General features: G+C 45.6%; 1 protein-coding gene across 1 annotated transcript in view; it reads right to left on the bottom strand.

Moving 5' to 3' along the window:
- Positions 1 to 25,533, bottom strand: part of egfl6 (EGF-like-domain, multiple 6) — a 425,554-nt gene that overhangs the window by 15,060 nt on the left and 384,961 nt on the right. Inside the window, exons 6-9 of the mRNA XM_041210637.1 lie at positions 22,795 to 22,929; positions 22,169 to 22,294; positions 18,932 to 18,997; positions 13,744 to 14,043 (exon numbers count right to left, since the gene is read on the bottom strand). Coding sequence (XP_041066571.1) covers positions 13,744 to 14,043; positions 18,932 to 18,997; positions 22,169 to 22,294; positions 22,795 to 22,929 — 627 coding nt within the window. The remainder of the gene's footprint in view (positions 1 to 13,743; positions 14,044 to 18,931; positions 18,998 to 22,168; positions 22,295 to 22,794; positions 22,930 to 25,533) is intronic.

Here is a 25,533-nt window from a genome sequence, read left to right on the forward strand (position 1 = left end):
GAAAAGGGCCAATTGCAAGGAACTGAGAGACGATGAAGTGGCAGGGGAGGGTGGGAAAATGATGAAAACCAACTTCTGTGTCCCACAGGCTGCTGCAGTGGGGAAAGGAACGAGCACAGGCTTCTGACAGTGCTTCACTGAGGGAAATGTACTAAGGCATAAAATACCAGACATCTTTCTTCCTTTCCACCTCCTTCACCAAGACCTCCAGTTTAACATTGAAAAACCTTGATGCCTATGCTCTCCCACATGGTCGGCCATTGGTTGTTGCATAACGTACTACAGTACTCCTACTGGTCTCAGCACCTCCAGCAGCCATAATGCACCCTTCCTTGAAAAGGCGCAGGCTAGTATAGGGTAGAACAGGTTAGCTTTAAGTAGCAAGGAATGATCCCTGCTGAGCCATGCAGCCAATGAACAGCATAATTAGTACTTGCTGCACACAACAATCATTAAAATGATCAGACAGCATGACATTTGAATCCTGCCTGCATTACACAGAATGGGCACAGCTAATTGCAAAGTGTAACCCTTGTCCCAGTTTGCAAGATTATCCAATTTAGACCCCCAGGATTTTCCAAAGTTACTTTAAAGTGGGGGAAGAAGCTCTTTCCAGATCATTTGGGGTTAAAATGAACATTCCACATCTACCAGTTGTACCTCAAAACTGGCTTGTAAATATTGTGCAAAAGTGTACGAATGTATTCACACTAACAGGGAAGAAATGTGGAAAACCAATGGCTTGTGCCTAATTTCCCCAGATTTTTGCTTTTGCTCAGCTTCTTTTACTTGTTTATGGCAAACGACAAAATTAAAGTGTGTGACTGGCCTTATGACATATCTGTTTGGATTTTACACCAACTGTTCTCAGAGACTATTATAAGGCCTGGTCTCTTAATGCACACTAAACTGTTTAATGTGAGGTCTCCTTAGAGGACTATTACCTCTGGGCAATCTCCTGCAGAGCATTCGACTCCTTAGAAACACACTTGATTAATGATGGAATTCCTCAGCCTGTAGTCTCCTGTTTTGGGAGAACCTAATCTTTAGTCTATTGTTGAAAATAACTATGATAAAGATCTAACCCGAGGCAGTCATTTATTGTGTTACTGTTTCTTTACTTCAAACGTGTTGTCAGTAATGATCCTTTGAAACAAGTTCCCTGTCATATGATTCTGTGTTTAATCCTTAGTTTGAATATCTCCTCTAGCTACAAACCAGCTGCCAGCATAGCTGTTATTCTTATGTTAAAGGGGAATTCCAGGCCCTAAAATAACTTTATTTAATAAAGAGAACTTTTCCAATGTTTAATTTGTGGCAATAATTCATTTTATGAGCTCTTTGGTGACCTATGTTTCAAACTAGACATTTTTCATTGAGCTGGTGACATCCATTAAGTACTTTGAAGAGAGTGTTAAGGATTTTTATCCTTAGCAGATGGTGCTTTCAGGGTGCTGTCTAAATGAAATGAATACCCATAAAATCTTGGTATGTTAAATTAGTACACTTTGCAGAATGGTAATTAATATACAGAAAATTACTGTTTATAGGAAAAAATTTGCATAGCAATTTTCATGACTTCAGGACATCCGCAAATACTTTACAGCCAATGAAGTAATTTTGAAATGTTGTCACTTTTGTACTTTAGGGAAACATGGCAATTAACTTGTGCGCAGCAAGATCCCACAAACAGCAATTGTATAATGGACCAGATAATCTGTTTTAATGATGCCAGTTGAGGCAGAAATATTGTTTAGGATACTGGGGAGATTTCCCCTTGCTCTTATTCAAAGCATATTTTATCTTCTGTAACCTGATTGTTTCAGTAGTGTTTTTAATTTTAAACTGTGATAGCATTGACCCCACAACCCAATTGGTTCACTTCAGGCACTGGGAAACTTGTAGTGATGTTACCATGTGAGCTGCTTAGTTGATAGTCCTTGTACCTCTTGAGTAGTAGATACTGCTTTCAGCCCCACAGCAAGACTTGAGTACATAATCCAGTTGAAGCAGCCAATTCCATGGAGTGCTGCATTGTTGTCCTTCAGATAAGATGGTAAACCAGAGCTATATCTGCCTCTTCAGGTGTAGATCTAATGGCACTTTCTGAAGAAAAGCCACACAAACCAAATTGCCCGATCTAATTGCTGTTTGTAGAATCATACTGTGCGCAAAATGCTGCTACGTTTGTCTACAGTGATGGCACCTCCTATAATTTAATGTATGGGGAGTGTTGAGAGACTTGTTAAAGTGAGTGCAAGTTCTTAGCCCCGGAGGTGATGAAGGTGGTAGGCATGGGAAACTGTGTGTGGAACGCTCTGTCATTCAAAATGAAGACTCTGTGATGTAGTGGAAGTATATCTATTTATTTTAAAAACACTTAAGAAATTGGTTTTATTTGACAGTTTATTCTTGGTGGGATTAACAATTCAGCTCCAAAGCTAAGAAACCCAGATACCTTCAATCAGGAGCATTTTTATCCGTCTTTGCACCATTTCCTTGACAAGAGGGGGTACTCTGACAATCTTTGAGCTGGAGAATTCCCCACAGAAGCCCAGCCTCAGAATTTCTGTTCATTCGTTTGAAGGGATCAAAAATCTTACAAAATCCAATGGGTACAATGCTCAGATATAAATAAATATTGGATACATACATATCCAAAGTGCACATTTGTTATACAAGGCCCTGCATTGAGATTGCGAAGTTGTAAAAGTGATTTTGATTTACAACAAAGCACACCAGTACTGGAGAATGAAACACTTAGGGCAGAGTTTTGAGGTGGTTGGTGGGTGGGCCTGGGAGTGTCCGGGAAACAGCCCCCCCGCCCACAATCGGCCCTCAACTGTGATTTCATACCGGCCGGCCCTTAATGGCTATCCGGCGTGAAAGGTTCAGCACTGCCGGGGTGGGGCAGGAAGAGAGCGAGCGCTGAAGTCTGCGCAGGCGTGGGGGAGCACACAATGAAAATTCCCTGAAGGCAGAGAGTGTCCACAATGTCCAGCTCGTCCTGTCCTAGGATGAGGTTTCCTCAAAAATCCAAAGGCTGCCTGGTCGATTCACCTGCCCACCAACCGTAATGTTGAACAGGCAGCGAAAAATCCCAGTTAATTAGTACACAAATGGCCTTAATAGGCCTCTTAATTGTTGGCGGGCGTGCTACCGACTCTCGCATGTGCCCCCCGACCGATAGATCGCATGAGTGTACAATGACACTGGGACACTCGCCCGATTTCATTGTGTGCTATTTCACACACGGGTGTGACGGGCGCACATACACACACCAAGCAAAAAAATCCTGCCTTTAGCATCCAATGTCAGTGTTAAACACTCCTGAGGAAGAGTAGATCCAAAAGGAAGTTGTCTCTACTCTACCTCTACCTGCCTTGACCCCAGCCTCAGATGAACATCCCCACCTACCACCCTTCCCTGCCTCTCCCTATATCAATGACAGTTTTGCAAACTCCTGCACAAGCTACATTTGTACCTTCTAGGCAATTTAAAGGAAAAATTTCCACATCTGTTAAAAGAAAGGGGTGGTTGGGAAGGTGCAATTTATCAATACATGAGGGCCCATTTTTACTCAAGACAGGCAGGGCAGACAGGTGCCAGACTGTGTAATGTTGTCAGGTGAAACATGGCCATTTTAGTTCCCCTGGGCTGCACATGTGACCAGTCCAATTTTGCCCACCTTCCCCAACTCCATTAAAAGTGGAGACACAACTCTTTAAATGACGATGAGTTGCATACTTTCATGTTACATGAAACAACTGTGGAAGTTTTGTTGGTCACAGATGAGTTGGTGACTGCCTTTCACTTTCCTGATGCATCGCTGAAGGTCCTAGTGAAAGCCTAACCAGCACTTATAGGAATACCCCAGGCAGGTCTGGACAGAGATGACTGAGAGAATCAATCCTAGCAGCAACACCCTTAGGATCTGTTGAAAGAAGTTCAGTGACCTCACAGGGTTAAGTAGGGGTGAATACAGCTCTTCACTTCTCACTCCCCCCCCATCACTTTCAATTATGACCTACAGTCCATCATATCCTTCAACATGTGAACAAGAGGACACCTCTCTTCCTCATTCCTAATGGCTCTCTTCTTCCTTCTTTTCACACTGCACACTAACAGCGTCTAACTCTAGCTCTTCAAGCATCCTAACTCTTACACAATGACTCGCCACCCGTTACACACTTCCTTTTTACATTCAACATCTCCTCGTCGTCATTCGACCTTGCTTCTTCTACACCTCTCAACACAATAAGTACAAGTCACGCATTACTCCATTCACATTCCCAACACACATTTCTCAACACACTTCCATGGGGCACAGTGCCAGGGAGAGGAACAAGATGGTTGAAGGAGTTGCTGACAGTAGAACAGACCTCAGACAAAGACAGTGCCTTTGAGGCTGCAGTGCTAGACACTCTATCCCTCCCAGGCACCAGCTGAGACTGTGGCACTCCACATCGGATAGATAGTGAACAAGAGAAGATAGCAAGTGGAGGAATACCCTACACCAGCAGGCTGCAGGAGAGGCAGTATACCTCGTCTACTCCCAGTGCTGCTGAGCACAGCAGGGATCCAGCCATGAGAAGAAAACTGTTAGCCTGGCACAAACAGCTATATATATAATGAGGTATTGGATGGCCTGTCAAGGAGACTCACTGCTATGGCTGAAAGTGTGAAGGAGTCATCATCCTGCCTCTGTCACCACTCTGTAGTCTAGACTGGAGAGCGTATATCCTCCAGAGACGCTGCAGCAGGAGCCTCACATTAGGAATCCATGCTAGAATGATTTGCTACTTTGGTGTATCCTCAAATAGCTACTATGCAGACTCTGAGCTCCACCGTGGAGAGAGACTTGGATCAAAAGGACAGGTGTTTTGGATGGGGTTTTCTGCAAACTATCCCAAAGATCAACCCCCGAGGACACTGTGAGTAGTAGGTACTGGATTCTCGCAGAATGTCAGCACATTTGCATATTTGCCTGGACTCCCATCTCAATGAGTACCTGTGTGGGGGGCAAGCTGGGCCAGACTGCTCTGGTAGCAGCCCAGTTGCTGCAGTCTGCAGCTGTGTCTGCAAAGGCTCAAACTCCAAACATCACTAACCATGAGCATCCCAAGCAACAGTGGCCCTCCACTGGCTGAGGCCCCTTGAGGAATACCTCCTAGGAGCAGCAGAGATGGAAACCTTCCTGAAAGAAAAGCGCTATGGGTTGATCACTTGGATGAGGAATGAATGGAGGATGTTTATGTTTGGTATTAAATGGATTGCCTTTATGACCTTGGTTGGTGGAGTGATTTACTAGTAGCTTCTGAGTATGCATGGCCAGAATGAAATTGATATAGAATGTGTCTGAATGGTTCAACTGTTCTTCAGGGATGGATGAAGAACATCACAAGGACTGTATTAGAGAGGAGCTTTGTCTGCATCCTCAGGGACATGGTGTGAGAAACTCAGGCACTGATCCCTGACACCTCTTACTGCGAGGCATTAATGTGGCCCTCCTGCCTCTCTCAGATGTTGAAGAACTAAGTACTAGCAGTATGTTCCATTCAGAAATGATTATACATCATACCAGTTATTGAGTTCAGGAAAGCAATTACATGTATTTCTGTTCCTTAAAAAAAGTCACCCCCAAATTTACCTACTGGATAGTGTAATTGAAAGAGGTCCTTATTTAAAAAACGTGTAAGCCATTGTCTAATCATTACATTTACTGTAATCCTTAATGCACTTGCATTTGTCCTGTTGGCTTTTTTATATTCATTCATGGGATGTGACTGGTGCTGGCAAGTCCAGCTTTTATTGCACATCCCTGATTGCCCTTGAGAAGGTGGTGGTGAGTCACTTGACCCTGTTACCCCAGGGTGGAGAAAATGGCAAGTTGCTTATTTGGCTCATATCCAAGTAACTGAGTTAACCCAGCTGAAGAAGCTCATGAATTCTAATGGTAAATACTTTCAACAGTCCTGAACCCAATATGGATGACAATCATGTGATCCAAACGCAAGCCTTGCTCAGAACTGAAATGTTTGGCCCAATAGTTATGGGGAGGCAGGGGGAATTCGGGAGATGCCATAATGGCCAAGTTATCCTGCAAGGTCAGCGATGTGGAGGTCCAGCCAAACTTAATAGCAGGGTCACATTATCATTTTTGGATCGGTTTTCTGCTTGGCAGTCAACCAAACGGACATCCTGGCCAGTGAGCAAGAGGGAACACCGGTGGGGAAAAAAGGACATCAAGGTGGAGGTGGAGTGGGAGTTAGGCATTCAGGAGTGGGTAGAGAGAAGCCACAATCAGCAGAATGGAGGCTGAGAGTTTTCTTGAGGGTCTGGAGGCAGCACTCATGCTCCCCCTGCCCACAAGGGTTCCGATAAAAAAGTTACTTACCTTGTGCAGCCGACAGCTCTGGCCATCCTTTCACTGCCCAGCTTTCCCTATTGCATAGTGAGAGCCCAAACCACTCTCCTTGGCAGGACATCTGGAAGTGTCTTGCTGCTGTAAAAATGGCAATGGGCATGTGCACAGATGTTTAGAGTAGCTTTTCCAGAAATTGACAGCTGAAGCCCCCTCCCGACTGTGTCTTGCCCATTGTCGTGGGGTTAATAATGGGGCTGTTCACTTTGTTCTTTCCACGAGTGGTGCATAGCTTCTTGAATGTTTCCAGCATTTCAAATTTCTAGCATGCGCAGTATTTCAAATTAGACATTAAACTGAGGCCTTGTCCACCCTCTGAGGGGGACATGAAAGACCCCATGGCCCTATTTTCAAAGACAAGCAGGAGTGTTCTTCACAGTGTCCTGGTTAACACTTACCCCTCAACTAGCAGCTAAAACAAATTGTCTGGTCATATATCTCACCAAGGTTTGTGGGATCCTGTGTGTGTGAAAATTGGTTGCAGGGGTTACAGCTCAAAGGTATGTAAAGCACTTGGGAACATCTTGAGGTGGTGGAATTGTCCATGTGTGCTGGCGTTGGGCGTGCTCGGTAGCGTGAGTGGACTATCAGGCAATAGGGCCAAAAATAGCTTTCACATCGTCGTGAAACCAGTTTGTGAACATCTGCTCAGCCTGTCAATGGCGAGCTGTGTTCCCCGCCATCAGATGTCGGGTTCCTCATTGTAATACATTTGCATATCATTATAGGGCCAGCCCGCTGGACTCAGCACCCCCCACACCGGAGCATCCATCCACATTGGCATCATTGCACACCGGTGCAGAACACGTCTTGACAAGTGTGATGTGTAGAAGTCGGGACTTACCGCCAGGGCCTTGCTCACATCGTGGACATCCAAGGAGCAGAAGGTGCTGGAGTCTGACAGCAAGGGACACTGGAGGAACGTCTATGCGTTCTGCATGGATTCTCATGGACAGGGGTCTGCTGAGAAGCAGCTCACGAAAGTTAGAAAGTCACCGTTGAGGGTCTGCTCACAACGGATAATGGTCGAGGGGATGGACAGGAAGGTCCAGCTGTGTTTGGGAGAGAAATATATACCGGGGGTGTGGGAGAGGAAGGTCTAGGATCGACTGGAAGAGGAAGAGTTGTCGGGCGGGTGGTGAGGTTGGCGGGGGGAATGAAGTTGTTGGGGGGTGAACTTGGGAGGGGGGAATGAAGGTGTCAGTGGGGGTGAGGTTGGGAGGGGGGAATGAAGGTGTCAGCGGGGGTGAGATTGGGAGGGGGGAATGAAGGTGTCAGTGGGGGGTGAGGTTGGGAGGGGGGGGTAATGAAGGTGTCAGCGGGTGTGAGGTTGGGAGGAGGGAATGAAGGTGTCAGCGGGGGTGAGGTTGGGAGGGGGGGACTGAAGGTGTCAAGATGGGGTGAGGTTGGGAGGGGGGGAATGAAGGTGTCAAGATGGGGTGAGGTTGGGGGGGTAGTGAAAGTGTCTGGGGGAGGTTGGAAGGTGGTATGGAGTACTGGGGAGGAAGGGGTAACAGGGGAGAAGATGGCAATTGGGGAGGTTGGTGTTGGGGTGGGGTGGATAGTGAAAGGGAAGGGAGTTTGTGGGGAGGACGAAGTGTAGAGAGGGAAAGGAGTAAGACTGGAGAAAGAAGTAAGGTTGGAGGAAGGAGTCAGGAAGGGGGAAGGACAAAGAGGGAGTAGAGTCTGGGGTGGGGGCAGGACAAATGTGGGGGGAGTACAAGGTGAGGGGGATGAGGGGGGCTCCATGGGGGTTAGGGGTCCAGAGGGAGGGGATGTCCAGGTGAACATGCCAGGAAGGGCTCTGATGAGTCCATGACTGCCTCCAGGGGAGGGAACTGAGGGTGGGTGTGGAATGAGGGGTTGGTGAGAATGGCCGAGGGCAGAGTGAGGCGGGAGGGGGGGAGGGTGAGGGGTCGATGGCAGTGATAGAAGGGATGGTGAGAGTGGTTGCTGGGGACTCGGAGGCAGACACGGACCCTGGGGGTGGGACAGAGGAGGTCGGGGAGGTGAATGTGGATGGGGGTGAGATTGTCAGGAAGGAAGGGAATGTGTACATTGCCGAAGGAAAAGGGATGTGGCTGCTGGGTCATGGAGGGAGGTGAGGTGATGCCAGGGGGTCAACAGTGATGGGGGAAAGGAAATGGGTGACTGGAGGAGTGGGAAAGATGGGGAAGCTTCCGGCAAAGTGAATCCAGACCATGCAGCCTAAATTAAAAGTGAAACAACAGTCATGGTGGGCGAGATCAGGTGCAGCATGGGAGTGTGATCAATGGGAGGGCGGAGATATAGGTCAGCTCAGATGGACGACTGAATGTGAACCCCCCAGCAGGCAGCACTGAAAATGTTCAGGACAGTGAGGTGAGTGGGATACGTGAAGGATCCGTGTGTGTGGGAGAGGTTTACACGAGGCTCTGAAAGGCCCAGCCTCTCACACACTTCTCCCTCCAGAATCACTCATTGGCCAGCTGCTCCCTCTGCAGTGACAGAGGACGAGGTTGAGGGGACCACAGGCAAAGGGGACTCGGAGAGACTCTGAGATTCCAGAGTGGGTGACCCAGACCAGCCCAGATACTGCCCCTCCTCCCTGCAGGTGCCCGAGGGCCCCTGCCTGACTCATTGAGGGGAAGGAGCAGCTGGAGGGGTGTGAGGTGCCCCATTTCCCTCTCACGCTGTCACTGCAGGAACTCACCCATGGATCCCGCGATGGAGTGTAGATCTGCACACGTCTCCGTGTCCAGGGTCTCCATGGTGTCCACCACCCTCCCCATGGAGACCTCCATACACACACACGTGGGCACCACTTCATCAGAGACCAGGTGGACGCACTCCTCTGACTCACATGATATTCTGCTGAGGGCTTCCAACAGCCCAACATGATGTTCCCACACCTTCTGCTGACTCTCCAGGATGAGTTGGAAGACCGAATCTAGAGGATCATCATCTGACTCGGACCGACACAGATGCCTCTTCCCCAGCAGCCCTCTGAGTGTCAGGGAGCTCGCACGAACCTGCCTCCTCCTGCTGTGGACACGTGTCTGTGTGATGACCACCAGATTCACCAGATTGTGAACCCGAACCTGCTCTAGGTCTAGGACCCAGCGAGGTGTGTGTCTCTGTGCTGGTGCAGGGTGTGGGTGAGGCTGTGACAGGTCTTCCAGGCTCCTTATTTCCAGCTCTTCAATGGAGGAGGTGTCCTCTTGGCTGGAGGTGAGGACCTGGATGGAGCTGAGGGACTGGCTGGCTGAAGGTGTCGGTCACTTGGCAGAGCTCCCTGTGAACCAAAGCAGAGATAATTAGTGCACGGCAGCAGAGTCAGAAGCAGGAGAGAGAGCACTCACAGTTGCATTGAGAGAGGGATGATGTGGTACAGGATCCTCACAAGTGTGTTCACTGCTGACCTCACTGTCACCGCAGGCACAATCCATATTCTCACCGGCCAGAGTGTTGGCACACTCCTCAAAGTGAGCGAGGGGCCTAATGTGGGCCACTCCACCCCTGGTCTGGGACCTCTGGGTGATGTGAGCCGGCTTCTCCTGCTTGGAAACAGCTGGAGAGAGTGTGAGCAGGACACATGGCACTGTGTGGAATGTTTGTGTGGTGAGTGGAGTCATGGACAGGATAAGGATGTGAGCTTGAGAGGAGATGAGCCTGATGGAGATGTGAGGGTGTGTGTGAGAGTTAGTGGTGTTGTCCCTTGAGGTGTGAGATTCCTGTGGGTGTGTGAGGGGTTTGTGAGTGTGTGAGTTGAGAGCGATGAGAAGAGTGAGTGACTCTGGCGGAATGGATGAGACCATTCATCCTGTAGCAGCACTGAGTGTCTGTCCTCTTTTGCAGGGTGTTGGTATTGACCACTGCTGCCCCCACCTCCCATGCTGGATTGGTGATGCCGCTGCCCCTCCTGCAGCCAGGGTGGGGGTGGAGGACACCACGGAAGGGCCTCTGTGACGTTCAAAAGGTGCTTGAGGGATACGTCACTGAAGTGAGGGGGCTGCAGCCTTTGTGTTTTTTGGGGCCATCCTGTCTCCTGTGCAGCAGTCGTGGGCTGGAAGCACTGAGAGGTGTGTGTGCGGCTACACTTTAAATATGGTACCCGCTGTGATGATGTGGCGAGGTGGTGGTGTGGTGGGTGAATAAGAGCCTGCCCACCACTGGAACAGCGTGTTTCCCGGGAATGCAGCAGGTTTAGGATGACACGATGTGAAAAGTCACCATTGCAGCCGGTGGGTAAAATGTTGTTTTACCTGCCCCCTACCGCACTTAGTGCAAAACTGGGACGGTTCTGCCCACTATATAAATACAAATCTTTCTCTCTAATATTTGGTTAGTACAGATAGAAGCTCAGTGTGTTATTTTTCTTTGAGCAAAGTAAAAGGAAACTACAACACCAAACCTTTTCTTTAGCCTTACATTTAGGAAAGAACACAATCCACTCTCTTTGCCATGTATTTCACTTTTGCTTTGTATCAATAATCAGAGCAGTTCACTTTCAGGAGATTGTACACTGGGGTTGTATGTCATGAAGAGGCAGGCGTGGTGAAATGAAAATAGGGCTAGACTTGGAGGAATGGCCTTATCAGAATATTTATGAAACGTGATTAGCCTTTTAATGGTGGGTTTGGGAACATTGAGGGGGGGGTCAAAAAAAATCAGGTATCACTTATTCCACTCAGGATTTGGGCATTAAGATGAAAATCAGTGTAGTGAGCGGCTTGAGGTGACATATGTATACGTTTTAAGTATATATGTGGCCAGAATCTTCGAATCGGCGAGCAGGGGTGGGCCCTGCTCACCAACATGTAAAATGATGCACGGTGACATCGGGTGTGTGTCCTGATGTCACCCTGTGTCATTCCAATTTTCAGTTCGGCAGGCGCGCACCAGAGTCAGCTACACACCCGCCGAACTGTCAAAGGCCAATTAAGGCCACTTAAACACTAATTAAGAGAATTAATGGAGCTGCCCGTCCAACCTTCAGGTTGGCGTGGTGGGGGGGAGCAGGCGAAGAGCCCGAGCGGCCTCACGTTTTTCATGGAACCTCATCCACGGGCGGGGTGAGGTTTCATGAAGGATTTATAAATCACATTTTTTAATTAATGTTCATTGACATGTCCCAGCTCATGTGACACTGTCACATGAGGGGACATGTCTGAATTTTTTCTTTCATTATTTAAATTTTGCACAACGAAGTTAAACTCCCTGAGCCAGCTCCGTGCCTCAGGGAGATTTCTGCGCTCCTTCACAATCACGCAGCCGATCGCGGGTGGCAAGTGGCTGAACGTGCGACTGCACCCACTCCTACTCATCACCACCGACCCCCCACCACCGCACCCGCCCCCCCCACCCCGCCACCACAACGGGGAGAAAATTCTCCCCCATATGTGCATTACAGAATGTGGGTTGTTAGCATCAGTAGAAAAAGGAAGGAGACTATACTAGCTGAGGTTTGTGATCATATCCTGCATATTCCCTATGGCTTGAACAAGGGGCTACCTCTCAACAGACTCATTGTAAAAAAATCAACATTAGATTCTGTGGTATTAGTAATGAATACTTTAATGTGTTCATGAGTAACTCTTTTGTCTATTCTGGAATTATTTAACACATTGGTTTATTAAATATTGTGTGATAATAATTGGGACATGATTTTAATTGTATTTACTCCTTTCTACCTTCATGTTAATTTTATACTTTTTGACATTCTTATGCTAAACAGAAAGAAATGCACCAATATATTGAAGCTGTCATGAGCATAATGACAATCCCTGAAATTCAATAAGAACACAATCACCTATCAAAAAATGTAACTGAAAGTGTGTTTCACAGGAGCAAATAAAAAAAATCAATAATTCTTCAGTCATTGGGCACAATTTGTGACTTCGATCAGTTCTCTCATACTGCTGTACTCTGTTCAGTGCAGGAAGAACTTTATAACTCAAATTCGAGATTGGAGAAGCGATTTAAATTTTGGCAAATGGTGTGATCCAGACGTAGCCTCACACCAAAATAAAACAGGAAACATTGAAAATGCACAAGCTGCTGAAAAGAGAGAGAGTGCATTCACAACTTGGGTACAGAAGTTGCATCAGAGCTCACCAAAGGTTTCTCTCTCAAATTGCTCTTTTCAGGCACTGATGGGCTTGCTGTGTGTTTCCAGCATCTTCTGTTTTTATTCAGATTTACAGCATTTGTAATGCTGCCCTTTTTAAGCGACGCTGCTTGGTGTGGATCATGACTTAGGGCGATCATGTAAACTGGATGATAGTAAGTCAGCAGCCAGTTTTACACCTCACAATTTTTGTGTTTATTGACTTCAAAGTTAAGCTCGATCCCCTTGCATTTCAGACTGGCTGCAAGATAATGATAATTGGCAAAAGATCACCCCTTCAAAAGATCCCAAGCAGTCTGCTGTACCTCTTTCATGTTTTCAGTGTTGATGAACAGCAAAAGCTTTGATTCACATAAGAATTAATACCAGAGTACAAAGATCTTGGGAGGGAGTTGAGTTCATGATTGACATAGGTCTGTATAAACTGTATAAACTGTGGAAGGGTTTTTTTTGATGGGTTGAATGACCTTTATTCCTGCCAGCATTTCTCATATCCCAAAATCAAAAACCTTGCTGGCATTCCAATACCAGTAAGCAGAACTCTGTGGGTGTGTTTATCTCTCTGTGCATGGTCCTTGTTTTGGTTGAATACAGAGTGATACATAGTTAGCAGCACCTCACTCTGTTCTAAAGCAGTATCAAGCATGCAGATTAGCAGTAGCAAAACCTGAAGCTAAAAAACACTCTTGTTAACAGCTTTCCCTGAGCTCTAGGAGCTATAAACAATTCCACGATAGTAAAAAATAACAAGTAAGTATTATCAGCAGGTTGCATATGTTATCAAGAACAAAAATAGATGCCTGGGAATGTTCATGTTTGCATTTGCGTGGCATTCATAAAAATCAAACTTCACTTTTATGATTTGGAATTATTGAGGCTCCTCAAGTGTGTTATAATTATCTTGTCCATTTGTTATCGTCTTGATTAACAATTTAAATTTTCTACAAATTTAAACCTGTAAAGCTGTAATGTGTGAAAGCATGATCATTTGTACAATCTTGTCAATTATTACACAGTGGAATATGAGAAGTGTAATATAACTCTTTTATCAAATGCTGTCTCTGAAGAGCTATAATCTCCAATCTTTCATGGAACTAAATGCTCCCATAGTTCTTAAGCAATGACAACAACGGATGTTTAATATTTGTCTTTACAGCCTATGCTGTGAACTGCAACATTTTGGTTGCCATGTTGAAGAGGCTTGACTTACCAAATACATCTCCCCTGGGATTCAGCTCCTCTGAGTCAATGTAGTTCTCAACCTCATCTTCAGTGCCCTCATAACCCACGTCAAGTTCTTTCTCATCATGGCTCCCGATGTAAATACCATCCTCATAGTCAAATGGCTGGAGACGACCCTGGGGAAGAGGGGTGGCGACAGGCTGAGGGATGACATTCTTTATCACTTCACCCTTTCTTCCATCATTTCTATTTGCCAGTATTTTCTTTATGGCTTCCCTGCTGCCTCCCAGAATCACAGGTCCTTCTTCGTAAGGGATTTCAGGAACAGCTAAGAGAGAAAGAAACCACATTATGTAATAGTTATGTACAGCATCCTCGTCCCTATCACATTCTCTACACATTGAGTTCTTTCTATGGATGCTGTTGACTAAGGTCCAATTTGGTTTCCATGAATTCCTGCTGCATCTAATTTTTCTTTTTATAATCATTTCCCCTTCCCCTCGTTCCCTCTCAGATCCCAGGGTATTTCCCAGCTTCGAAGTTGGGTAGATGAGGGTTGTCAACCCTCCAGGAATTAATCTTCAGGATGCTGCTGTGAGAAACCTTGGAGAATAATCATAGGGCTATTAATAAAATTGTACTTTTTTTCCCCCTTTCCTTTGACCACTTTCAGTTACTGGCTATGAAAATATTGGCACGGGAGACAATGCTGTTTCATGAGCAGTCAAGGTGAATCCAACTGGTTAACAAGGACTCTGTTCCCTTTCCAGTTGGCTTGGTAAGGTTAGAAAATGGACCAATGGTGGAAGTGTGAGAATGGGCTAGCTTGAGGTGAAAGGTCACCTGATTAATAACTCTAGGAGTACACCCAACCAGAGTTGACAACCCGATGGGTAGAATAGTTGCTTCTCGGCTCTGTCTGTGCAGCTCTGTAATTCACATATGCAGCCTATTTGCTTGCTACAGGGATGGACAGTCCAGATGTAGCAGCGATCTGAAAGAATGCAGTACTCGTACATTGTCTCAGATCAGAAGGCCAGCAGCTCACAGAATACACATCTACTCTAGATATATTGGCAAGTGCTCTCAAAAAATACTTCAGGCTAAAAGAAAGTGTGATGATCGAATGATACGCTTTCTGCCAGAGATGCCTGCCTATGGCACTTCAATGTCTATTCATCCTGCATACACTATACAGAACCAATGAACCCTGCGGGAACAACATAATGAGTGAAAAAGCTTTAAAAAGCAGTCATTTATTCATAACTTTTTTATTAAGAATTCCTTTTTACTATATTAAATAATATGCAGCAGCGTTGCAGCAATTGACTTCTACAAGTAAATTTGGCACAGTAATGAACAAGGTAATTTGTGACCAATTAATTGAAAAGAGTTCAATTCCACAAATTAGGGAACATCTCCTTTTGAAGGATGATGATTTAGCCTTGGACAAAGTCACCAATTTGGCAGTCCAAATCAAATGTGTCATGTTAGGCTTGAGGAGGTGACACAGAAATGCATCCTCGGACTCAGGGTGTGGGAACAGCTTGCCCAACAACTTAAGAACAAGGGTTACGAACAAAGGGACCTCAGCAATCTCGTCAACGCATGCCCCATAATGGTCAGATACCTTCAAAACTCTGCCCAAATTGTGGAAATGTTCATCGATTCACAATGCCATGACCAGCTTGAGGGAAAAAGTGTAACACATGCTTAAAATTGAATCATTTTGGTGTGGAGGTCAAAGGGACACATGGAGGAGTCTGTTCCTGAGAGAGAGGTACAGTATGCATATACCATCACTGGGAATGATCAAAATCCCAAAAGGCTACAAAAACATCATCCTAGGCAGATTCATGTTCTATGTAGCTAAAGGCAGAAGCTCTTTGGGGGTAAATTTATTCAATAGGCTTGGATTCAAACTTGAAGACCCCACTGGGGCACTTATTAATGCGACTGATGATTTTGTTTTTATTCATTCATGGGATGTGAGCATCGCTGGCTAGGCCAGCATTTATGGGCAATAAATGCTGGCCTAGCCAGCGACACCTACAGCCCTTAAAATAATTAAAAATAAATCATCAATTACATTAATGCCGACTGCACAAGTTGGTATCCTTCCCTTTTACTGGATTTGGGGAGATTAAGGCTGTTGACAAGTTCCTCGCATTGACACATCAATTCCGTCAGTCTCACAAAATTTGAGATGCTGGCCCATTTGCAATTTATGGCCAAAGTGTCATAAAGTGAAATGACTCGAAGCAGACAATATCATTGAATGAATCAATTCATTGCCATGGATGTCAAATCTAGTCACCGCAAAATGCAAAAATGGCGAATTTAGACTATGTGTCAACGTCAATGTGGTCAACAAAGCTATCATACCAGACAAGTATCCACTTCCTACAATCCGAGAACTATCATCAGCATTTTCATGGCTCCATAGTCTTCACAAAGCTTGACATGCAACGGGGCTATCTTCAGAAACCATTAGCAGAGCAAAGCTGATATCTTACAGCTGTTGTTACTCCCAAAGGTGTGTTTCAGTATCACAGAATGCTCTATGGACTAAGTTCAGCATCTAGCCCATTCCAGAAGATAATATCTTCAGTCTTATCAGACGTTGAGGGGACGCTCAATGTACTTGATAACTTTGTTGTCCATGAGAGGGACAAACAAACATTACTTAGTTCTGTTGAAGAGTCATACGGACTCGAAACGTTAACTGTGTTCCGCTCTGCAGATGCTGCCAGACCTGCTGAGTTTTTCCAGGTATTTTTATTTTTGTTTTGGATTTCCAGCATCCGCAGTTTTTTGCTTTTATCTTTATGTTTGCAAATTGGGGTTGCTGCCATCCTGTGCATGCATAAACCCTGGTGTGATGACCTCCCTGTGCATGCATAAACCCTGGTGTGATGACCTCTCTGTGCATGCATAAACCCTGGGGTGATGACCTCCCTGTGCATGCATAAACCCTGGTGTGATGACCTCTCTGTGCATGCATAAACCCTGGTGTGATGTTGTCCCTGTGCATGCATAAACCCTGGTGTATTGACCTCCCTGTGCATGCATAAACCCTGGTGTAATGACCTCCCTGTGCATGCTTAAACCCTGGTGCGATGACCTCCCTGTGCATGCATAAATCCTGGTGTGATGACCTCCCGGTGCATGCATAAACCCTGCTGTGATAACCGCCCTGTGCATGCATAAACCCTGGTGTGATGACCTCCCTGTGCATGCATAAACCCTGGTGTGATGATATCCCTGTGCATGCATAAACCCTGGTGTGATGATGTCCCTGTGCATGCATAAACCCTGGTATGATGACCTCCCTGTGTATGCATAAACCCTGGTGTGATGACCTCCCTGTGCATGCATAAACCCTGGTGTGATGATCTCTCTGTGCATGCATAAACCCTGGTGTGATGATGTCCCTGTGCATGCATAAACCCTGGTGTGATGACCTCCCTGTGCATGCATAAACCCTGGTGTGATGATGTCCCTGTGCATGCATAAACCCTGGTATGATGACCTCCCTGTGTATGCATAAACCCTGGTGTGATGACCTCCCTGTGCATGCATAAACCCTGGTGTGATGATCTCTCTGTGCATGCATAAACCCTGGTGTGATAATGTCCCTGTGCATGCATAAACCCTGGTGTGATGATGTCCCTGTGCATGCATAAACCCTGGTGTGATAATGTCCATGTGCATGCATAAACCCTGGTGTGATGACCTCCCTGTGCATGCATAAACCCTGGTATGATGACCTCCCTGTGTATGCATAAACTCTGGTGTGATGACCTCCCTGTGCATGCATAAACCGTGGTGTGATGATGTCCCTGTGCATGCATAAACCCTGGTGTGATGATGTCCCTGTGCATGCATAAACCCTGGTGGGATGACGTCCCTGTGCATGCATAAACCCTGGTGTGATGACGTCCCTTTGCATGCATAAACCCTGGTGTGATGACGTCCATGTGCATGCATAAACCATGGTGTGATGATGTCCCTGTGCATGCATAAACCCTGGTGTGATGATGTCCCTGTGCATGCATAAACCCTGGTGTGATGATGTCCCTGTGCATGAATAAACCCTGGTGTGATGATGTCCCTGTGCATGCATAAACCCTGGTGTGATGATGTCCCTGTGCATGCATAAACCATGGTGTGATGATGTCGGGTGAGCTACCCAGCATCATCCCACGCTCGAGCGATATTTCAGTCAGTTGGTAGCGTGTGTAAAAGTTGGAAGTGCGCCCGCTGACAATTAAGAGGACAATTAAGCCCATTAAAGTTCCTATTGTCCCTGATTTTTCGTGGTCTGTCCAACCTCCCTGTTGACGGACGGGCGAATCTCACAGGCGGACTTTGCATTTTTGATGAAGCCTCATTGGAGGGCAGGATGAGTTTTCCGTTATTAAATTTAAAAAAAATAAAAACATACGGGCAGAATTTTCATCACGTATAAGTTCACATGACCGATTCTAACACATGCACATTGTTTCCTGGATTTTAAAATCTTTATATATTGGTTTTAAATTCTTCAGTTCCCTGAGGCAGCTCTCTGCCTTCAGCGAGCTTTCATTCAGCACTCCCCTGCACCCGTGCCCATGTCAGCGCCCGCCCCCCTCCTGCCCTCATCCTGGCAGCGCTGAGCATTTCAGCGTGTGCTTCACTCTGGCTGGCCGTTAGTCGGCTAACCAGCGTGAGATCATGTTTGGGGGCCGATGGCTTAGGCTGCACCCTGGCCTGTCGATCGTGCCCGCAAGCTGACCTAAAAATCCTGCCCCTGGCTGTATCCAAGTCTGTGATCTCATGCTCTCTTCATCTTTGGACTGGCTGCAGTCCCAGCAGTGCCCACTACTGAGTCCTGGCGCTGCTGAGACTGCTAGAGCTCTGACCAATCTGATTGGCTGAGGGGCAGAAGCCCGTCTCTCTGCTTGTTTTGGCCGCCTACAGCATGTTATCGCTGCAGGGTAGCTTTCCTTAAAAGTTAGTCAGCTCGCAACCAACTTTCCTGAGCGGAGTGGGGTGGGGGGGGGGGGCGGGTGCGGTGTGGTGTGAGCTCTCATTAACCTCCACTCCCACCCCTCTCCCCCTGTAAAATTCAGCCCCCAGAGCATTTGGCTGCAGGTGAGGAAGGTTGGCTCTATTTGACAATGGCATATGCAGAGGAACTTTGGAAGATTGCATTAAATTCATTGGGTTCTTACCATTGAGGATTTCATCATCAGTGCTGCCTTGTTCTCCATCCAAGGTTTCTTGCAGGAAAGGTTTAACTACGAAATAAAGACTTGTTTGTTAACTTCTCACATGTATCTCATAATAATAAACCTTACAGATATGTGTTTGTTGTATCTCAGTAAAAGAAACAGGGCAGGACAAACATACTAGTCAACTGATAGTATGAGAGCACACTCTGGCTCTTTAAGATGGTTAGAGATTTTGTAGTAAGCTCTCCGACAGCCTGCACCACTGATCGAGCTTCAGAAGCAACCATTACTTATCATAAAATTGCAGCTAATACTCTTAAAGACCTAAATAATGATTTGCCACGAAAATCTCCAAGGTTGTTTTGCATGCATTCAAAATGGTTTACATCTGTGAAATCTTCATAATTATATTATTCTGGTAAGTGCCTAACTTCAGATCAGATATGTCAATTGGTGCAATTCAAATCAGTTTGTAAAAGATGTTATCTTTTACCACCTACTTAGTGAAGCCCATGATTGATAATGCTGCAAGTTCCCTGACTTTCCCCTCCCATCACAACTATGCTTCAGGAGCGAGACCCATCCAGAGGGCCCTGGATATCTCCAGAAGTATAAGCAAACATCAGTCAACCAATAAATGTTCAATGGTGAGTGGCGTGCTCTGTATCCAAGGGAATGGCCCTTTGCTTCTTTCTAATAGTTATTTCTCAATACAATCATATCACCAGGTAAAATGTTACCAAGCCTGATTGAGAGTTATTTAAAATTATTACGCATATTCTGAACTGAAACTCCCTTAAAATATACCAACAAACTATATGATATTAATGCATTTGAATTAAGAAGTGTTAGCTGGGTCAAAACCCTGGAACTCCCTTCCTAACAGCACTCTGGGTGTCCCTACACCACATGGACTGCAGCGGTTCAAGAAGGCAGCTCACCACCACCTTCTCAAGGGCAACTAGGGATGGGCAATAAATGCTGGACCAGCCAGTGAAGCCCACATCCCCTGAATGAATTTAAAAAAAGCAAAAACATATTAAGCATACTAAAATCTTCTTTCATCCAGAAAATTCTTTCAACCTAGAGGTTTTGCTTAGTTCTTGACTGGTGCAAATTAAAAGGTGTGCAGCTGAGTCAGCATCATTATTATGGTAAAAGATTTATCGAGGTTTGTTCGTATGACCCATAAAGTATCCTGTACGTTATAATCTTATGAACTCAGTAGAAAATTAGCATAATTTTATTGCAGAGAAAGTTGTTTAACCAAAGGTAGTTTAAATTGTATAAACAGTTCATAGTTAAATCCTTCATAATCGTCATTACTTATACATTATAATTATAATAAATCCACTGGTTGGAACTCTGCGAAATGAATGCATATTTTAAAAATGACCAGTTTCTTACAGTATGTTGTTAACTCATTTGTTGCTGGTGGCTTATTCATTTTTCTCTTCCTGGAATTGATTTGGATGGTATGAAGGCATCTGTGCGAAGCTGGTGCCGGTGACAGCACACAATCCCATGTTGACACTGTGAAATGTGTGGATTGTCTTATCTCTGACCTCAGGTGTAGTTATGTCTGTTTTGCTAATTTATGTCAGCCCATTGTCTTACAGCCTGTGGCCAAAGAGCACACATATCCCTCAGGAAAAAGATTTTGGAGATCACGAGGACCATAACTGGTCTCAGAATCCCCTCTGCCAAGAGCTGCCCATAATGCTGCCTGGAAGATACAACCTCACAGTCAGTGGATGCAGCCTTGACTCTCTCTATTAGAAAAAATGGAGAAGAACGTGTTGGGTATATTCCAAATTGAACTACTAATACCTGGGTCTGTGAAAACAGCAACTATTACCTGCATTTATTTATCCCCTTTAACGCAGGCAAACATTCAGACAGACACAATTGAAAACAGGTATTAGGAGGGATGATGAAAAGTTGAATCATCAAGCTGGGTCTTGAATGGCGAGTAAGAGGTGGAGAGGCTGAGAGTTTTAGGGAGGCAATTCCTGAGATGTGGATGTGGCCTTGAAACCTTGGCTCCCAATGTGGTGCGAAGGAAGGGAGACATGCATAAAAGGTTAGAGTCAAAGGCATGCAGAGCTTGATGGGTGGTTTTGTATAGCTTGCAGTACCCCCAGCCCCCCTCCTGGAGAATGAAGCCAGGAAGGGAATTATTGAAATACACCAGCTGTGAGGGCTCAGCTCCACCTAACCCTCCTGTACCCCAAAGGCCACTTCTATATCCCCGGCCTCTCCAGTACCCCAGGCCCTTCCAGATTCCTGGTTACTCCAGTGTTCGAGGCCCTTCCAGCACCCCAGCCTCTCCAGTAACCCCGTTCTCTCCAGTAACCCCGACCTCTCCAGTAACTCCAGCCTCTCCAGTAACCCCGACCTCTCCAGTAACCCCGACCTCTCCAGTAACTCCAGCCTCTCCAGTAACCCCGACCTCTCCAGTAACTCCGGCCTCTCCAGTAACCCCGACCTCTCCAGTAACTCCGACCTCTCCAGTAACTCCGGCCTCTCCAGTAACCCCGACCTCTCCAGTAACTCTGACCTCTCCAGTAACTCCGGCCTCTCCAGTAACTCCGGCCTCTTCAAGAGGGTGAGGCCAGGAAAGGGTTTATCAAAATACACCAGCTCTAGGACTCATGTCTACCCAACCCTCCTGGGGCTCTCCAGAACCCCAGGTCCTTCCTGTACCCCAGGTCCCTGCAGAAGGATGAAGCCAGGAAATGATTTATTAAGATATCTCGGGCCTCACCTCCACCCAACCCTCCAGTGCTCCAGGTCCCTCCAGTACCCCAGACTTAGAAAGGTTGAGTCCGAAGCTGCACTAATTAACCATTGCTAACACATGCACCAATGAAAGTCTCAAATCACTTTTCAGTCACTTGCATTTATAGCCAACAAGCTGTCTAGTCTTACACCATGTCTAAAGGAATGATACCAACTTTATTTCTTAATGCTACCTTAATGCCTATACGGATGTTTCTATGTCAGTTGAGTGCTATGTCATTTGACCTGTAACAGGATTTTCCAGCTATAAAGATGGTAATTGTATTGATTAAAAACTTTCACGTTAGGATCTCAATTTTCCCATTGCATTATCCATTAATGGGCAGAAAAATCACATGAAGTGCAGCTGAGATTTCCTGATCTTCATGCCCAGCAGCTGAAGCTCCTCACTCCATTCGGAAAATGAACATTGATACAATAATTGCTAAGACTTACCAGAGCAGTGAAAACCATTGCCTCTGAATCCCTGCTTACATTTACAGTTAAAGGATCCTTGTGTGTTGTGACAGTCTGCATCGGCACTACACGAGTGTGTACTTTTGGCAGCACATTCATCGATATCTGTCAAACAACATAAATATCAACAGAACTGTATAAAAAAAGTAGTCCAGTTTGTTTGGTAGAAATATTGTGTAGCTGAGCCTTATATGCTAGAATATTTCAGCATTAATTCACAGGCTGTGCTGAGTTAGTTTATCTCAACCAGGATGGAAATAAGGGAACTACAATTGGCTGCAAAGCTTCAGGGTTAAGAAGCAGAAAAATAGTCTGGGTTCTTGTTCTCGATGGCTGGCCAATGTGCATGGGTGGACATCAGTAATGATGGGATTGGGAGTGTCTGCCCCCCAAGAATTGCCCACACGTGCAGTCTAGGCTTACACATACAAAATAAACAGTTGTGTGAACTAATAAAGGGTATCCATGGAATTGTATCCCAGAATGAGATAACATTTTCTGGAGAGGAGGAGGTGCAAACCGGAATTGTCACAATTTGTTTCATAATTGTTGTGATTTAATTGTCAGCTGACTGCTGAAGAACTGCCATATTAATTTAACCTTACCCATACATCTGTATTTGCCTTCGGTGTATCTCAGTTCATAGCCAGTATGGCACTTGCAGAAGTAACTGCCAAATGTGTTCACACATCTCCGCAGAGGAGGACATAGTGCTTTGGCAGTTGCACATTCATCAATATCTAGAAGAGCAAACAGTAAAAGTGCTGGATATTCTTGCATTGTTTTTAGCTTGCAGCCTAATATGCAAATATGCTATTTACTGTAGATTATACATATTGAATTAAATGTTGGCTGGTGATGTTCCACTGTACAATGGACATGACCTTCATTTTGAATTCATTTACTATTTTGAATTGCTTCACAGGTTAGAGTTTGTGTTGGGGCTGGCTATGGGAGAAATTTGTCTTAGGTGATTGAGCAGAGCGTGAAAGGCTGTTGAGGCACTATCACCTCTTTTGTGTTACTGTACAATGTGAATTTTACCCTTAAGGGCTCTTAGGACCTTTTTAAGGAATTGTTTTGCAACATATTTTAATTAGGGATCACATCCTGTACTCTCGGAAAGCCAGGGGCAGAATTTTGCCATTGGCGAGCAGGGGGTGGAACTCCTGGCGTCATCCCCCCCCCACATTTAAATTTCCAGGAAGGCGGGGGCGCAGCAACATCAGCTGTGAGCCTGCTGACCTGTCAATGGCCAATTGAGGCCATTGACAGGGTCGTTTAACCAATTAAAGGACCTGCCCACATTGTCACATGAGGGGACATGTAAGGGATTTTTCTTTACTCTATTTGTAATAGTTTTAAAAGTCGAAGCGTTCTCCCTGAGGCTGCCCCAGGAGTCCGATGGATTTGGGCAGCCGTGTCATTTGGGTTTTCAATCCTCCTGCATTATCCCTGAGCCCTCAGGAATCAAAACTTCCTGGACACTTCTGCAAACAACCTGGTAAAAAAAATCATAGGGAATTCTCAAAATGAATATTGAATGGTAAACCAGATTTCTAACAGCACTGTGGGTGTACCTATACCACATAGACTGCAGCGGCTCAAGAAGGCAGCTTACTACCACCTTCTCAAGGGCAATTAAGGATGGGCAATAAATGCTGGCCTAGCCAGCGATGCCCACATCCTGTGAGTGAATAAAAAAACTCTTGTTATCAACTTCTCTTTGGTGTCATATATTCCTGGAGATTCTACATTCAACTAATCTCTGTGTACTTGCTGTCTACTGACCATCCGATTAGTGTAGGAACAGAGGAACAAGAGTCAGCCATTGAGCCCCTCAAGTCTGGTTTGCCATTCAGTTGAAGCTTGGCTAATCTGTACCTCAACTTCACTGACCAATCTTTGATATACTTGTACTGCATCATACAATGTTACCATAAAGTGATGTGATGAAATCCCCTGGAAAACCATCAACCAGAGTTGGGAACTTTACATGCCCTCCTGTTTTGACACTCATCAGCAAATGAAAGGAAAAGAAAGTATAGCTCATTGTGATGAAAATATCAATCATGTGTTTTGTGTGTCCATGAGCAACAAAGTAGTTAACACAGCCGAAATGCTCTACACTAGCACCTAGGAGCAGAGGTATCAAAGCTAGGAGTTGTGGTCATCTTAAGGCCTCAAAGTCCATTTGTTTGAGGCTCCTGCAGAACTTACTCATTACTCCACGTTGATTCTAAGCCCCTGTGACAAATGTTCTTCATCAATTGTTGGGTAGATGTGCCTCAGATTATAAATGCAATAGTTGCTGTTTTAATAATAGGATAAGTCAGAAAATCACAGGGAACCCACCTTTTGGAAATTCCCCCTTCTACACTGTGGAAGTTTAACTCCACAGTGTCAGCGACATCACTGATTGGTTTCCCAGCCTGGAGATCAGCCATATTGACAGGCTGCATCTCCAACCAGGCAGGGAACAGATCAGTGAAAGCTGCAACTGCCACTAAGTCCACACTGGGGATATGGTTGGGGTGGGAAGTGGGGGTTGGTCAATCAGGGGCTGGGGTGGGTATAGTAGAGGGGGGAGTCAATCGGGGTAAGATGGGGGTTGTTCAGGGGAAAAGGAGGGATTGATTGAGGGTAGCAGGAGGGATCAGTTGGAAAGGGTTTTATCAGGGTATGGTGGGGAGGGGATGTCAATTGGCTGGGGTGGAGGGGGAATGAATTGGAGGGGGGTGTCAGTTGAAAGGGTTCAGTTGGAGGTGATGGAGCATGGAGGGTTTGATCAGAGTGGCTGCTGACCTCAGGAAAGAAGCTAGGAACCTGGGGAGGGGGTGTGCACAGATGCCTCATTGTGAGGAAGATTGCAGCCCTGGTTGGGGGCAGGGGGGGTTGGGGGTGGGATCTGAGGCAGTGTGGGGTGGGGATTGGAAGCTGAGGGTGTTTTTACGATCTCTGTAGGGACTGTTACCATTTGAACAGAAATTCAAGCACCCAGTTATTAACTGAAAGAACGAAGTTACAAGATTCCACGGTTTAAATCAAATTAACTTTACTGTCTAAGGATCAAGTAAAGCAAACACTGCTAAATAAAAACTGAATTTTAAGAGGCTGTATTCCTCATCGCCCCACTCAAAAAGTCCACTTCTGTTAAATTAAAATTCAGCTGGCTGTGTTGATTAGAGCGTTTTTGCCGTCTATTGAAGCTGTACTTTGCTGCTATTAGTTTTCTTCATTAAATGTAGTGGCAGGAACACTGAAAGTTACCTCCATTGCAATGAGCTATCTCTCTGCATAAACCACACTATATCAATCTGGAAGTCAAGAAGCATTCTCCTTAA

This window comes from Carcharodon carcharias, chromosome 18 (assembly GCF_017639515.1).
Source record: "Carcharodon carcharias isolate sCarCar2 chromosome 18, sCarCar2.pri, whole genome shotgun sequence".
NCBI lineage: Eukaryota > Metazoa > Chordata > Chondrichthyes > Lamniformes > Lamnidae > Carcharodon > Carcharodon carcharias.